The following is a 17,552-nucleotide window of genomic DNA, read 5'->3' on the forward strand; positions in this document are numbered from 1 at the left end:
CTAAGTGAGGGGTGGCTAAGGAATAGGCCACTGGCAGGTGAATGTTGACTAAAATCCTGGACCAGAGCTGACCGAGAACTGGTTAGAGCTGGCTGAGTACTTAGTCAAAACTGGTTGAGTGCTGGCCAAGGCCGGCTAAGTACTTGCTTAATACTAGTTGAGTACAAGGTCAGATTTACCTGGCTTAGGGCTTGTTGGGTGGTAGTCACTGCTGGCTCAGTACTAAGTCAAGGCAGGCTGAGTGCTGATCCAAGGATGGCTAAGTACTGGATGGATAAGTAGATAGATGAAGGATAGGTGGATGGATGAGTGGGTGGGAGAAAGATGGGTGGATTAAAGTTAGATAGATGGATGATGGATGGGTGACTGGGTGGATAAGTGGATGAGTTGATGGATGGGTGGATGGAAATTGAATAGATGGATGAGTGGGTAGATGAAGGATGGATGATGAAGATTGGATAGATGGATGAATAGATGATGGGTGGAAGTGGATGAGTGGGGTGGATAAAGGATGGATGAGTGGGTGAATGGATTGGTGGATGGATGGATGGATGGATGGATGGGTAAATGAAGGATAGATGGATGAGTGGGTGAATGGGTGGATAAATGAATGGATTGGTGGATGGATGGATGGGTAAATGAAGGATAGATGGATGAGTGGGTGAATGGGTGGATAAATGAATGGATTGGTGGATGGATGGATGGGTAAATGAAGGATAGATGGATGAGTGGGTGGGTAGATGAAACATGGATGAATGGATAGATGGATGGAGGTTGGATGGATAGAGTTTGGATGGATGGATGCATGCTTACATGCGTGCATGAGTGGATGAATGGATTTGTCAGTGGATGGGTAGGTGGAGGAAGGATGGATGAATGAAGGTTGGATAGATGGGTGGATATATGATGGATGGATTCAGTGGGTGGATGTATGGATGGGTTCAGGTGTAAGTGGATGAATAGATGAGTGGGTAAGAGAAGAATCTATGGATAAATGGTAGAGGTTCGATGGATGAGAGGGCGGATAAAGGAGAGGTAGGTGGGTGGATGGATAGGCAGATTAATGAATAGATGGATAATTGTATGGGTAGATGAATGGACAAATAATTGAGTGAGTGAATAGACAGAAAAATGAGTTGAGTGAAATTTGTTACCTCCTTTTCTGTGTAAATCTTAAGCCCTCTTTGCCATTCATTGGCCTTCTTTCTGGAAACAGGTTTTTTTTGGGGGTGTTACAGAATCCAATAAGAATTTGAGTTGTGCATGCGTAGTCATTTTGAAAGGCTCACTTTAAGATCTACTCCCATACACCTTGCCTCAGCTGTGGCCAGCAAAAGAGTTCCTTCTGGTCCCACAGGCCCCTTCAGTGAACCACTTCAGGGATACCAGAAGATACTCAGGAAAATCACTCTCTCCTACCTTCCCATGCACCCACAGAGCAGCTGAAGTTGTGCCAGGCACAGAACCACTAACACAAGTGACCACTGCTCATGGGTGTAAATGGATGAGGTGGAAGAGCCATGATATACAAGAATTGGCTTTATTCCTTTTGTCAAAAGAAATGAAAACAGGATGAGCAGAAAACTCCCATAACCACGCAGTCAAGACTGACTCTCCCCCCCCCCCCCCTCTCTCTCTCTCTCTCTTTCCTCTCTCTCTCTGTCTCTCCTGGGTTGGCTGCATGGGATTCTTACTCAGGTTTCCAGTGGCTGCAGGTGACATCAGCAATGAATTATCTACTGGGGCTGGGGACACAGAAAGAACTCCCTGGAGAGCTGACGGTTGTAGATGTCTGCTTTTTGGTTGGGTGCCCAGGTAGTTGACATATGCTTAAAGTCTAGGACAGAGGTGACTCAGACACTCCCCAAACTTGAGTATTTATGTACTCTTGAGCTTGGTCACAGTCAGTGACTTTCTCCTATAAGTCTTTGCCACGCTGACTTTTCCTCGCTAGGAGACTGGCCCCCAAACTGTAGCAAAGCCACCCATGGAAAATGGCCAGGGAGAGCTGCTTTCCCGTTCTGCACTAGGGTTGGGGGTTCCCGGCTCTCTGACCAGCTCCCCTTCCTGAACAGCTCCCCTTCCTGAACTTGTCTCTGGAGGTGATTTGGGAGGGAAACGTGAGTAATAGTTCTGGTTGGGTTATCAATATGGTTCCAGGAAAGGGAGTGTGAGTGTATATCTTTCACTGCAATGAGAGGCCAAAGAAGGAAATTGAGGCAGCTTCTTTCCTAATCTAGGATGAGTCCAGGCACAGCTTCTTGCCCCTTGTATTTCCTTTCCTTTTTCTTTTTAAAAATTCATTACTTTATATTACTTGTTGAAAGCAGTGGGTTTCATTGTGACATTTTCATACATGGTTAGATGAACTTGAATTATATCCACTGCCTGCTGGCATCTTATCCTCCCTCCTCACCACTTTCCTGCTCTTTCCAACATCCTCTTGCTACATCCATGTTTTTTTTTTTTAACCTCTAGATTCCATAGATGAGAGAAAACATGTGATCGTTGACTTTGAATCGGTTATTTTACTTCAACACGATTATCTCAGGTTCCTTCCAGGTTCTTGCAAGTGCCACGCTTCTTTGTGGCCAAATACTATTCCATTTGTGTGTGTGTGTGTGTGTGTGTGTTCTTTTTCCATTCATCCATTGATAAAGATCCAGATTGATTTTTACAATTCGGCTATTAGGAATAGTGCTGTCATAAATGGGGGTGTACAGGTGTCTTTATTGCTTTGTTGTACAGGTGACTTAACATTGCTTCAGGTAGATTCTCGGAGTTTGCCTTTTGCTTTCTGCCTCACTTGCAGGTACAGAATGTTTTCTGATGCAGGCTTAGATTTGCAGTGGGAGAGGTCTCTTGGGGCCTTGTCAGAAGTGACAGACACACAGACACACCTACATACACCCACACACATATGCACGCACACTTGCACACACACATAATATGTAAAACAAATAATGGACACCTTTACTAAACTGAAGAGATGTGGCTTGTTCACATGGACTTTATTCCAATCAGCTCAATGCCCTGCTTTTCTTGGCAGGAAATCCTTGCATCTTTATTAGCACAGTGATACTCAACCTAGCAAACCTTCATGGTGCACATTACATCAAATTAACGTGTACAAAATTAATATTCTTGACCTGGCCAATGGGACGAGCAATCAATCTAGGAGTGGTTGTCATCTCACTGCAGCCAGCCTTCTGGAAACGACTTTACCATGATAGCGTCACTCTGTGTCCTTCCTCACAGAGCCTCTGATTTGCCTTTGAGCCTTTGAATATTCTGTTTTCTGTGTCCAGTGTAGGCATCTGGAAAGTTCTAAGTGTTCCAGCTACCATCTAAGAACATCTCTTATTCTTTTTGGGGGGAGGGAGGATAGTTCTGTGTCTTGCACTCAGGGCCTGGTCTGTCCCTGAGCTTCTTTTGCTCTACCACTGAAGCACTGCACCATTTCCGGCATTTTCTGTGTATATGGTACTGAGGAATCGAACTCAGGCCTTTATGCAAGCTAGGCAAGCACTGTATCACTAGTCCATATTCCCGGTCCCCTCTGTTATTCTTGACTTTTGTTCTGTGTTGTGCTGTCCTGGTACTGAGAGGCTCAAATGCCTGCACTCCAGCTTTTATTTTATGCTCCAGGCCAGCATTCTGCCACTTGAGCCACATCTCCCCAGAAATGGAGTTACTTGGAGATATGAGTCTCACTGACTTTCTTGCTCAGACTGGCTTCAAACCTTGATCCTTAGATCTCAGTCTCCTGAGTAGCTGGGATGACAGGCGTGAGCCAGTGGTGTCTGGCTCAGACTGGTCCTATTTAAGCAGAAATACATACATGTTGTGGCTATGGGCATCTGGATTTTCTAGGATCTTTAGAACAAGGTGAAATTGTCTGAGGATTTGAATTCTTCACCACCAATAACCCTATACAAAAGGAGGTGACAATTCAGTTAGAGAAACTGATGTGACATGGGGTTTATTAGGGTCAGCCCGGAAAGCATGATATGGCTGGGGCCTTACTTGATTCCTCTATGAATCCTTGACGATACACTCAGGGTAGGCCTGGAGAAGGGAAAGCTCAGTGCACGATGAGAAATGTGAGTCTTCTGCCTGTTTGCTATTCTGTTCCCTTTCCCTTGTCCTGTAGTTTTCTTTTTGCTTCCTCCCAGACTTTCTGTCTGTTCCATGGGCCCCATGTTAAGGCTGCTAGATGGTAAGTCCAGTTGTTTTTTTTGGGGGGGGGGACTGGGATGTGCTTCCCCTCACAGGGGTGTCTCTTTCTCTGAGGGGTATGAAAGCCAGCCTAATGGCTTCATAGGAGGAGAGGAGCTCCTCCTCTCCTGCCAACACGGGACAATGGTTGTCCAGGTGTCTTCTTAACTTTACTCATTGCTACATCTTGTGCGTGTCATCCATAGTCTACCCACTGTCTACCCACTGTCCCTTGCGGTTCCGTTTGGAGGGATGAGGAAAATGAAGGCAGACATCAGTCAATCCAGGATAAGGGGAAGAACTCAGAGCCAGGGCCACAGAAAAGGGAGGCCAACAAGATGGCAGATCCTTTCCAGTATCTAGAGGGTTCTCCTGGCCAGCCTCGTTCCTCAGCATCACTGTAGCTTTTGAATAGGCCCTGCCTACATTTCCTGGGCCTGGAACTCAGGGTTCTCAGCCTTGATCAGTTTGCTTGTGTGTGGCTGAGGCTCTGCCACTTGGACTATACCCTCCAGTCCAGCTTTTTTGCTGGCTATTTTGGAGATGCAGTCTTCTGGACTTCTCTAGCTGAACTGGCTTGGAATGGTGACCCGTTAGATTTGGTCCCTGTGAATGGTTAGTATCACAGGTAAAAGCCACCAGCCCTTGTCGGCTGTCCACTCTTGCTGGGCATCTCTGCATTTCAACTCTCAAGATTTCCGTTGCACAGCTCATTCCACTAAGGTAACCGCTTCCAGTTTCCTCTCAAAGTTGCACTGTTTTCCTTCCTCTCCCTGCCTACCTTCTACTAACGAGTGGCCCCCAATTCCCTTATCCAGAGTGGATTCTTCTCTAGCCTTCCCCGTCCGTCTTCTTTTTGTCCTTTCTCTGATCTCTCTCTCCTCTGTCCTCTTTTGACCCTTCCCAAGCATCTAGGACAGGTGATGGGCCACCTGAGCTCTTGTCCTACTCTTGTTTCCCCGCTCTCCATGCCACCCTCTGGCCTCTGCTGTCCATTTTCTTGCGTTCTCAGCAACCCTGTGGATACAGATGGCGCGTATAGAGTCACACTTTTTTTTTTGAGGCAGAGGCTTGTCTGGACTCTTTTTCCTGAGCAGCCACAAGCAAAAGCTATGATTAGGGAAGGCTTGCCTACTAAGAGGTCCTGCTGAGGGAATGATGGGCATGGTTTAAAACAGAGAGCTAGGCACCAATGGCTCACATCTGTCTTCCTCACGACTCAGGAGGCTGAGATCTGAGGATTCAGGGTCAAAGCCAGCCTGGACAGGAAAGGCTGTGCGACTTTTATCTCTAATACACCTCCCCAAAAGCTAGAAGCAGAAGTGTGGCACGAGTGATAGAGTACCAGCCTTAAGCACCTAGACCAAAAATGCTCAGGGAATGCGTCCAGGTCCTGCGTTTAAGCTCCAAAATCGACAATAAACACCAGGGTTAGAACCTCACGCCTGCAATGCCAGAGTGCACAGAGGGGACACTGGCCAGGCCACACCCTCTGTTCCTTTCTTCCCAGCCAGATGCCAGTGTCCCTTCTCTGCCTGCCCGTAGCCTCCATGGACTGAGTGAGAGCTAGCAATTTTGGCTTTGGGGACAGATGTACAGAATGTGAGGAAGAAAATCCCCATTGGACCAGAAAGGGATCCCATGATACCCCGACCACTGGAGGGTAAAGGAAACATAGGAATTTCTTTGTACTAGTGGCTGAGTTTAGTTCATGACAATAATGATTATTAGTGAGGGAGCTAGCTGCCCCCCCACCACACTTCCTGTTTGTCCTACTGGGCTGGCTCCTCCCTCCTTGACCTGTCAATCATCTATACCATGGTTGGGGCCAGAATGGGTTCTAGTCCCAGGACCCTGGAACTTTGGGGCAGGAATGGTTTTCAGTGTCTTCCTGGGGTCCAGTGTTGTAGACTTGGCCTTGGTGGGATGTTTTAAGAGGCATGGGGCCTTTAAGAGAGAGAACCCAGCAGGAAGTATATCCTTAGGTGAGTTGGGACCCTGCTCCTAGAAGGCATTAAGACTATTCTGCCCGCTCCTTTCTCCCCATGGCTGGCAGTTGGTTCAGGTTCTGGCTGAAAGCAGTGATCTCAGTAGTGTGCTTTCTAGCCTGAAGGGAGAAGGTACTTACAGAACAAGAGTTGGCTTGGGTAATTAACCAACAAGAAGCGAGAAGTGGAGGTGTGACTCAAGTGGTAGAGTGCTAGCCTCGAGAGAAAGCAAGTGAGAGCGCCAGGTCTTGAGTTCAAGCCCTAGTTCCAGTATGAGCTAAACCTGAACAACAAAGGTAAAACCCTTTCCTCTCGGACTCATGTCTCCGTTTGTTCCTGGGATTTGTACTCTGGCCTTCTGCTGGCTAGGCAGGCATTTGAATCACTCGAACAACACCCCCAACTCTTCCTGTTGTAGCAGGATTCTAGATATTGTCTTGTGCTTTTGCCGGGGCCAACCTGGAACCATAATCATCCTCATCAATGTCTCCTAAATAGCTGGAGTCACATGTGTGAGTCACATGTCAGTTTGAGAGCATAATACATCAAGATCGATGTCACCGTTCATCATTCTCCCACGTCTTGACGCCATCCCGTCTGTCTCCTTCCTCCTCCTCCTCTTCTTCTTCTTTGATCGCAGGGCCTAGGCGCTGTCTCTTCGTGTTGTTATTCAAGGCTGGCGCTCTACAATTTGTGTTTCACTTCTGACTTTTTGTTGGTCGTTTATTGGAGATAAGAGTCTCATAGACTTTCCTTCCCTAGACTGGCTTTGAACTGTGGTCCTCAGATCTGAGCTTCCTGAATAGCAGGGATGACAGGCCTGGCAAAAATTACTGTTATATTAAAAAAAAACCTTCTATGATTGTGACCACAGTTGATCAATCCATCTGTGAATCAGGCAGACTTGGGGAATGGAGTTGCAGAAGAGGCCTCTTGCAAAGCCTCTCCTCCTTTGGTGTATTTTCAAGACCAGCAGCTCTAGCACAGGATGCAAGGTTAGCTTCCGTGAGGAATAACCAGAGTCCTGGAATACTCTGCGAGACTGACAGAGGGGAAATCCTGTGTTCACTGCTACCTAAGTGTGCTCAGGGCTCAGAGCCTCTGGGTCGGCTCTTCTAGAGCCTGGCTGTGAGCTCCACCTGCTCAGGAATGCAGGCGGGATTTACAACCCCAGTTAACATTGCCTCCAGAAAGCTGGCATCCCAGTCCAAGCCCAAGGAGCTTATGCTAAATAAATATTGACAAAGTAGTCTAAAGAGCAAACACTTTGACATTTGTAAGGTCCTCTGGAAGGTCTTGTATATATTTATACAGCAGCAGCGAACACCGCATACCAATTTTCCCCAACTTGTCCTGACAAAATTCTGCATGGAGAGAGAGAGAGAGGAGAGAGTGGAGGAAGAGAAGGCAGAGGTGGAGAGAGAGAAAAAGAGAAGGAGGAAGAGGAGCTCTTTCCTACTATAGAGGAGAGGATGGGAGGGGGAGAAGGAGAGTAGAAAGAGAAGAAGAGAGGGAGAACAAGGGAGAGAGAGGAAGAGGAAAGAGGAGAGAGAGGAAGAGGAATGAGGAGAAGAGAGAGAGGACAGGAGAGAGTGAGAGGAGGAGGTAAGGGAAGGAGAGGAGGGAGGGAGAGAGAATATTAGGAGAGAAGGAAAGAGGGAGAAGAGAGGGGGAGAGGAGAGGAGGGCAAAAGAGGAGGGAGAGAAGGTAGAGGATGAGAAAGGGAGGAGAGAGAATGAGAGGGGGAGAGGGAGAAGGGACAGGGGAAGAAAGGGAGAGGAGAGAGGGGAGAGAGAAGGAACAAGAGAGGGAATGGAAAGAGAAAGAGGGGAGAGTGTGTGAGTGGCTGAGAGTGATTCCATGGGAAAGCCGAGTGAGAAGAGCTGCACATGCGCATAGCATAGCATAGTGCTCGGCACTGTACTGCACATGTGCACAGCCACCCACCCCTCCTATCTCCATGGGAACCAAGGCCTGCACTGGGTGGGCAGGAGTGGGTCACAGGTTCTTCTCCCCCCTCACCCCCCACCCACCCTAGAAACTTTACACTGAGCTTTTAGAAAACTTGCTTTTCTCTAGGAGGGATTAAAAAAAAAAAAGAGTCACCCAACCTGGTATTTAATTTATTACAATTGATGTACTTTCTTTTTACTTGGGGGGAAAAAAGAAACGTTAGTGATGCTTTTGTACTTTATATTTATTAAAGACTGGGACTCAAAAACGTAATGAGTGAAAAAAAAATTGCTTGCTTAATTTAAATTGTGAATCTGTCTGTTAAGAAATGCATTAGGGCCAGGAGAAGCATAAGACATATTAATTGACAGACAGGAACTGTTGTCTCTGAGGTTGATGCGAGTAATTTATTACTTTAGAAGTGAATGCCACCTCCAGAATGTGCTTCATTAATTTCAAATTTAGTTTTAATTTCAAGCTGTTGCCCCTTGAGAAGAATAAGGTGGCGAATTATATTTGAAGAGCAGATTTTTTTTTTTTGCTCCAAAGAAACACCGCATCTTAGCCATTTATTTATTTATTTTTGTAAGTTGTGTCCATCTCGTTTACTTCTTTCTAGAAAAGCAAGACTCCCCCCAGATTGGATCGACATTTACTTAATGCTTCTTTTTCTTTCTCTCCTGTTTTTCTTGTCTCCCCACGCCTCCCCTCTTTCTCACCTGCCTATCCCTCATCTCCACCTATGATCACGACAGCCTATGTTTCCGATGAATTAAAAGCAGCTGTCTTGGTAGATGAAGAGGTAGACAGAGAAGATCTCACAGCAGATGGAGAACCCTCGGCCAAGTATGTGTGTCCGGAGAAGGAACTCAGCAAGACATGCCCCAGTTACCAGAATTCTCCAGCCGCTGAGTTTTCCAGCCACGAAATGGACAGCGAATCCCACATTAGTGAGACGAGTGATCGAATGGCTGACTTTGAAAACAGCTCCATCAAAATCGAAGAAGAGACCAAGGATGTGTCCACACCTTTAGAAGATACCACCGCCATCTCAGACAGCCTGGAGCAGATGAAGGCTGTATACAACAATTTCCTGTCCAACTCCTACTGGTCCAACCTCAATCTCAATCTCCACCAGCCCTCATCCGAGAAGACCACGGGTGGAAGCAGCAGCAGTAGCAGTAGCAGCAGCAGCAGTTGTGGCAGCAGCAGCTTCGACTGGCACCAGAGTGCCATGGCCAAGACCCTACAACAGGTGTCTCAGAGTCGCTTACTGCCCGAGCCCAGCCTCTTCAGTACCGTGCAGTTGTATCGGCAGAGTAGCAAACTGTACGGCTCCATCTTCACCGGGGCCAGCAAGTTCCGATGCAAAGACTGCAGCGCGGCCTACGATACCCTGGTCGAGCTGACGGTACACATGAACGAGACAGGCCACTACCGTGATGACAACCACGAGACGGACAGCAATAACCCCAAACGCTGGTCCAAGCCACGCAAGCGCTCTTTGCTGGAGATGGAAGGGAAAGAAGATGCGCAGAAAGTCCTCAAGTGCATGTATTGCGGCCACTCGTTCGAGTCCCTGCAGGACCTGAGCGTGCACATGATCAAAACAAAACACTACCAAAAAGTGCCTCTGAAGGAACCGGTCACTCCCGTGGCCGCCAAAATCATCCCCACCACGCGGAAAAAAGCATCGCTGGAATTAGAGCTCCCCAGCTCCCCCGATTCCACAGGGGGAACCCCCAAAGCCACCATCTCCGACACCACTGAGGCTCTCCAGAAGAACTCGAACCCTTACATCACGCCAAATAACCGCTACGGCCACCAGAATGGGGCCAGTTACGCCTGGCATTTCGAAGCCCGTAAGTCCCAGATTCTCAAGTGTATGGAATGTGGCAGTTCCCATGATACCTTGCAGGAGCTCACTGCCCACATGATGGTCACCGGACACTTCATCAAGGTCACCAACTCAGCCATGAAGAAGGGCAAGCCCATCATGGAGACCCCTGTCACCCCCACCGTCACCACCCTGCTGGATGAAAAGGTCCAGTCGGTGCCCCTGGCAGCCACCACCTTCGCCTCCCCCTCCAACACGCCCACCAGCGTCTCCCCCAAACTGAACTTGGACATCAAGAAGGAAGTGGAGAAAGACAAAGGCGTCCCGGAGGAGAAGCCGAAGGACAAGGAGAAGCCCGGCGAGGAAGAGGAGAAGTATGACATTTCTTCCAAGTATCATTATCTGACAGAGAATGACTTAGAGGAGAGTCCGAAGGGGGGCTTGGATATCCTCAAATCTTTAGAAAACACAGTGACGTCCGCCATCAACAAGGCCCAGAATGGCACCCCCAGCTGGGGTGGTTACCCCAGCATCCATGCCGCCTACCAGCTCCCCAACATGATGAAGCTGTCTCTGGGCTCTTCTGGAAAGAACACGGCCCTGAAACCCTTATTTGGCAATAATGACATGGTATCTCCCACCAAAAGCCAAGCCCTGATCTCACCATCCAGTACCCAGACATCCCCGATGCCCAAAACCAACTTCCACGCCATGGAAGAACTGGTCAAGAAAGTCACCGAGAAAGTTGCCAAAGTCGAGGAGAAGATGAAGGAGCCCGAGGGCAAATTGTCCCCACCCAAGAGGGTCACTCCTTCCCCGTGTGGCAGTGAACGGAGTGACCCCATCAAGGTGGAGGCGGCCAACGACGGGGGCTTTCAGAGCCAAGAGGGGAGCCCCAGCAGCCCCCCTCGGGATGGCTGCAAAGAGGGCAGCCCCAAGGCAGAGCCGGTGGAGAATGGCAAAGAGCTGGCGAAGCCCCTCAGCAGTAACAGCAGCAGCAGCCTGAGTGGCAGCACAGCCATTATCACGGAGCATCCTCCCGAGCAGCCTTTCGTGAACCCACTGAGTGCCCTGCAGTCGGTCATGAACGTGCACCTGGGGAAGGCTGCCAAGCCCTCCCTGCCCACGTTGGACCCCATGAGCATGCTTTTCAAGATGAGCAATAGCCTGGCAGAGAAGGCGGCCGTGGCTACCCCACCGCCACCCCTGCCTCTGGCCAAGAAGGCCGACCACCTGGATCGTTATTTTTACCACGTCAACAACGATCAACCTATAGATCTGACAAAAGGCAAGAGTGACAAAGCTTGTTCCGGGGGTTCAGGGCTTTTATCCCCTACGTCCGCCTCCCCTGCCACCTCTTCATCTCTGGTGACAACGGCCAAGACATCGGCCGTCGTCTCCTTCATGTCAAACTCGCCGCTGCGTGAGAACGCCTTGTCAGACATCTCTGACATGCTGAAGAACCTGACAGAGAGCCACACGTCCAAATCCTCCACTCCCTCGAGCATCTCTGAGAAGTCTGACATTGACGGGACAGCCCTGGAGGAGGCCGAAGAGGCCACGCCTGCGCAGAAGAGGAAAGGCCGTCAGTCCAACTGGAATCCACAGCATCTGCTGATCCTCCAAGCCCAGTTCGCCGCCAGCCTGAGACAGACCTCGGAGGGCAAATACATCATGTCCGACCTGAGCCCTCAGGAGCGCATGCACATTTCCAGGTTCACCGGGCTTTCCATGACCACCATCAGCCACTGGCTGGCCAACGTCAAGTACCAGCTCCGAAGGACAGGTGGGACCAAGTTTCTGAAAAACCTGGACACTGGCCACCCGGTGTTTTTTTGTAATGACTGTGCATCCCAGATCAGGACTCCATCCACTTACATTAGCCACTTGGAGTCACATCTAGGTTTCCGGTTACGGGACTTATCCAAACTGTCCACCGAACAGATTAATAATCAGATAGCACAAACCAAGTCGCCGTCGTCAGACAAACTGGTGACCTCCTCCCCGGAGGAGGATCTGGGGACCTCGTATCAGTGTAAGCTTTGCAACCGGACCTTTGCCAGCAAGCACGCCGTGAAGCTTCACCTTAGCAAAACACACGGGAAGTCGCCCGAGGACCACCTCCTGTATGTGTCTGAGCTGGAGAAACAGTAGCATTTGCTTCTGCTGGCAAATGCTTGCAGTTTGCTTTGAGAGAAAACTGTTTGAAGGCACCTTAAGGCCATCCTATCTTGTTTTCTTGGGTACATGTTCTTATGTTTAACTATGGAGAATTAATCTGGGCCGGACTGTTTCTTTTCTTTTCTTTTGTATAACTAACTGTACAGTGTTTATTAATAGAGGTGCATAATCAGCTGTTAACTGGTATAAACTTAATGAAGGTTTAAAACGCAGTGGTAAGTGTTTGGAACTTGGTGTAAAATGGGATTTAGTTGTGAGCATCTCCTTTGGCCCCGCCCCACCGTGCCCCTGCCCTGCCCTACCAAGCCCCGCCCCCGCCCCGCCCCTACACTCTCCTCCAGGTGTTTCAAAGCTGCATGCATTGACAGTTTAATTAAGCATTTATAAAGAAATCCGGGCACACACTTTTTCCACAAGACTTTACACCCTTTTCATCTTTCGCCCTCTGAGTACTTTGAAGCACTTTTGCATTCATTTGGTTATTAAAAAATAAAATGAAATAATAATAATATTAATATTAATAATAATGTATGAAGCTTTGTTTTTTTAAAAAAAATTTCCTTACCAGCTTAGTTATAATTGATAATATGAATCTCCATTTATGCAGGTCTGCAGGGGTATAACACGCCTTGAAATTTAAAAGAATATTATTTTCACATTGAAACATAGATGTATATATTGTATAGATTTCAGACTCTTATGGGAAAAATGTGATGGTGGATAAATGATTTTTTTTCTTCTTGTATTTATATAGCAACCGTGTTTTATGTACTTGTATGCTCTGGGCATAAGCCAGGCTTATCTGTAGTGTATATTTCTTTTTCTTTTTTTCCTTTTTTTAAAAAAAGGTCTATGGGGTTTATTTTGTTTTGTTTTTTAACATGCAAACATTGTAAATTATACAGAAGATACCACAGATAGCATTTATAAAGTATACAGAAACGTTATCACAAAGCAAAGTATAATTGTTTGCTAAACAGTACATCTATACTGATAGAAGTTCATGTTTAAATTATACATATTTATTAGCACCCTATTACCATTTGTTTTCAGCCCAGGGGGGGAAAAACATCTCTGGCAAGCATCATATCATAGTAATTTGCACATGATATTTGAAGGTATTTATTAGAAATTAAAGACCGCTCAAAAGAAAACTCAGTGCTCCAAGGGTTAAGTCTATTTGAAAAAGGAAAAAAAATCACAATAATAAAAACTTGTACTGTATTTCCTAAACATTGATTAAAGCCTTTAAAATATTTGTACTGTAATACTTTGCTTCAAAGTCACGAGATATTCTGTAGTACAATCATTTTTTCCCCCAGTTATTTATAAGCCCTCTTGGTTGAGATTTTTTTTTATAAAAGTATTGTGGATTGCCTTTTATTTCCACAGGTAATTTTCTGGTTTGGTTCTTCCTAATTATCCTCCCAAGATCCTACACCGATGTGTTTTTTGTTATGTTATTATTTTTTTTTTATTTTATCCTTAGGCCTCTATGAAAGGTAACCCCTGGTTACCAGCTCTCTATGGGATTCTGGATTCTGTTCTCTTCCTTTTTTTTTTTTTTGGCAGTTCATTTTGCAGAAGTAACTGACAGCTGACATCATTGAAGAACCTATGTATAAAATATTGGCATGTAAACAGACAACCCAACACTAGGTGCCCTAGTTCGATGGTTAACAATGAAACACCATTCAATGACTTTTCATATAACTCCCTCTTTTTTTTTTCCTACGGCAGCATTAAAATTGTCTCTCTCTCTCTCTTTTTTGCTATAATTTTGTGTTGCGTTCACAATTATGTCTGAAATGTGCTAGCACTAACGAGCACATTAAAATTAAATTGTATGCGATCTGTTTACGACTTGGAGTTGGTTGCTGTGTCTGCCAGGTGCCGGCAGTCAGTCGGAGGTTGCACGTAAATCAGGGGAGATTTTCGGTGAACTTTGCAAGCAGGGAGCACTTTCTTACACAGATGTCTGGCAGTGAACTTCTCCCAAGAATAGCAATTGGAACGAAAAGGAGAAATGCGCACGAGGTTACACCGACAGTGATTAAAAGGGACATTCCCAAAATACTGAGCACCAGAGCATCTGATCCTATCAGGTGACCCTCAGAGAGACCAGAACTTGAAGGAAGAGGTCTTTTCTAGGTGCAGAGAGGTCCCAGATCCCCTCCACCCACCCCCCCACACACCTCCACCTAGCATTAGGGGAAGGGAGGTTGATGGAGAAGGTTTTGTGCGTGATGGAAAATTTTCTATGAATTAGGGATATTCACATAGTCGAAAGCCAAGCCAAGCTGGGTAGTGCACCTTGGAGAGAGGTTAAGGAAGGGGTGATCTTCGCTTTGCTAAAACATGGGTAGCAAGGCTGAGGAGGGGGTGGTGGTGTATGTAAGAGGAGTGTGGATCTTTGCACAGGAGGAGGAGGAGGAGGAGGAGGAGAGAAAGCATTTATATGATAATCACAAGCTTTTATTGGCCCTGGCAAATCATGCCAAGCAAACGCTAGGAAAATCATGTAAAATTGTAAAATACCTTTATTGCTCTATTCCAAGTGCGGTTGCAGTTATGCAGAATCAGAGCTCTTAACCTAGAATTATACAAATGAGAAATCTGTTACATCCATGTAATACATAAAACACCTCAACTTTGAAGGTGTGTGTGTGAGCGTAGGGAGGGGGGAGGGAGGGAGGAAGAGAGAAAGAAATACTCTTTTATTAAAATTTTAAATTAAGCCCTTTCAGAGATGTGAAGCAATCGCCCACAGTTTCTCTCCCACCCCCCCTTTTTTTTTTGTCAAGTTGAGTCCAAACATTACATTCCGTCTACAGTTCCACCCCCACTCCCCTTCCTTTGGTAATCTCTCTCTCTCTCTCTCTCTCTCTCTCTCTCTCTCTCTCTCTCTCTCTCTCTCTCTCTCTCTCTCTCTCTCTTCTCTCTCTTCTCTCTCTCTCTCTCTCTCTCTCTCTCTCTCTCTCTTCTCTCTCTCTCTCTCTGCAGATCACAGGCCACATGGTCTGTGCCCACAGGTAGATGAGAAAACATTCTTGTCTAAACCCACAACTGGTCTTGACCCTGGCCAACTTCTGTCCTGACCACGCCCACCTCCCCTCCTGACCTGCTCCTGCTCTACTCTGATTAACACTGTCAACCTTTACCTGGGAGGGGCTGAGGATTATATCAATTCCTGGGCAAAGGAAGGGGGTTGGTTCAGCTCCCCCCCAGAAACCTGGCTCAGGGGACAGAGACACCCCTACACACACACACGCACACACACACACACACACACACACACACTCCTGTGCTTTTTGCGCCTTCACATCCCGCAGCCCAGATTTCCAGTCTTGGATTTTTCACAGGTTAAATATAGCATTGCATCGGTGGTTTATTAGAACCAAAGTCCTGCCTCTGAACAGCTTCAACTGACAACGCCTCCATCACCACTCTGCCTGAGGGGCTTGAACGGAGAGGGGGAGTCTTACCAGCAATGATGGACACCCCCCCACACACACATTCATAAATGGGGAGAAGGACCCAAATATTCTGCTCATCTTCACCCTATTCTCAAGATGATTTTCAGAGCTTTTCCACATGTATGTGTACGTGTGTGTGTGTGTGTGTGTGTGTGTGTGTGTGTGTGTGAGAGAGAGAGAGAGAGAGAGAGAGAGAGAGAGAGAGAGAGAGAGAGAGAGAGAGAGAGGACACTGAAGCTCAATGGTGGTAATGGGTGGCAGTATAGATTGCCCATTTGGCATTTTGGATTCAGCCAGGAAACACCTGCTCATATTAATGGGATTCAAAAATTACTTTTGCTTTTAAGGAAATACAGATACTGGGGAGGGAGCCTTGAGGGCAAACCTGTCACTGTGTCCTTAGTCTGGGGCTGGGGGGGGTAGGCTTTCTTCTTGGGGGAGGGTGTCCCCTATCCACTTAGATATGCAAATCTTCCTGCCATAGTTACCAAGCCCTGTTCCAGATAAAGAACTGGTCGCTGCCAAGAGAAACCATCCACCCTTGGGTGGCTTGATTTCTTCTGCAATGGAGGAGACGCATCTCCGGTTGAATTCCAGATCTATTGCAGATCGCCGGCTTGGAGGAAGGACTCATGTTCAAGTTCAAAGGTTGTAAGTGGCTCCCTGGAGGATGGAAGGGATGGGGGCTGGGGGTGGGGGTGGGGCTTAATCACAGGTGTGTGGGTGACCCCGACCTGACCCCACCCACGCCAGGCTTCCCTGCAGTTCTACTGTATATCTGCCCAGCCACCAACATTTATGCAGTATCTTAAAATAACATTTGTGATAAATGTGCAATTTAACTAATTTATGGTGCTCTGATGTGCTCAGGGCTACACGCAAGATGAAAATCTTAAATGGAGCTTGAACAGTTCACTTCACAACAAGAAATCAATATGCCACATCTTAGCTATTCGCTGCAGTCAATGTTTAGCAAAAAATAATTATATATATATATATCAGGAATGTAGCTTTAAGTTTTAGGCTGCAAGAATTCTATAATTAAAATCTTACATGTGAGTTGGAGAAGGTTGGGTTTGATAAAGACCCCCTCCGTACTTCCCTGATACCTCAGTTTTATTTTCCTCCTGCAGAAGAAATAAGTTCAACAGATTGATAAGCACAAAGGGGCCCTCCCTCCGCAGGGCGTGGTGGCTCTTGTGTAGGTTGCAGAATTCAGAACTATTGGCTCTACATCCTCAGAAGGAATTTTCCCCTAGAAATACCTCATAACAACATAGTAGACTCCGCTGCCTTTAACCCTTGATCATTTTCCAATCACACACAGAAAACATAAAAGTTAAAACAATAACAAAAACTCTACAAACGGTCTAGCTACATTTTGAGAGCGAACCAAATCCTGCAGACAGGAGAATTATAGAGTAACACTTGCTGATAGGAAGGACGATGGCACGGAACCGATCCACTATTAAAACTGTTGTCTCAGCTAGGTGCCTCGTGCTTGCTTATACCTGCAATCCCAGCTGCTCAAGTGGCTGAGGTCTGAGGATCATGATTCAAAGCCAGCCTCCCAACACACACACCTCCTCCAAGCTGGCAAAAATCTGGGAGGCTCCTGCCTCTAATAAAACATCCAAAAGATGGAAGTAGAGCCGTCGCTCAAGTGATAGAGCACCAGCCTTGAACGAAAAAGCCAAGCAAGAGCATGAGATCCTGAGTTCAAGCCAACACTACTGGCACATTAAAAAAAAAAATCCCTTATTGTCTCCACAAGTTTCCAGTCATCTAATAAAAAAAATAATAAAAAAAATGATTTATTTTTTTCAATTCAACTGTGCAGTTCCTCGGAAATTGGCGACATTGTATTGTGTTGACTGTTTAACACGAAAATAATACACT

The 17,552-nt window shown here is 46.8% G+C and overlaps 1 protein-coding gene across 1 annotated transcript in view; it reads left to right on the forward strand.

Moving 5' to 3' along the window:
- The window catches only part of Tshz3 (teashirt zinc finger homeobox 3), a 74,593-nt gene extending 60,564 nt beyond the window's left edge, over positions 1 to 14,029 (forward strand). The window contains exon 2 of the mRNA XM_090322129.1: positions 8,915 to 14,029. Coding sequence (XP_090178255.1) covers positions 8,915 to 12,150 — 3,236 coding nt within the window. The 3' untranslated portion in view covers positions 12,151 to 14,029. The remainder of the gene's footprint in view (positions 1 to 8,914) is intronic.
- The last annotated feature ends 3,523 nt before the right edge of the window (positions 14,030 to 17,552 follow it).

This window comes from Megascapheus bottae, chromosome 31, assembly GCF_031878675.1.
Source record: "Megascapheus bottae isolate mThoBot1 chromosome 31, mThoBot2.hap1, whole genome shotgun sequence".
NCBI classification, from domain to species: domain Eukaryota; kingdom Metazoa; phylum Chordata; class Mammalia; order Rodentia; family Geomyidae; genus Megascapheus; species Megascapheus bottae.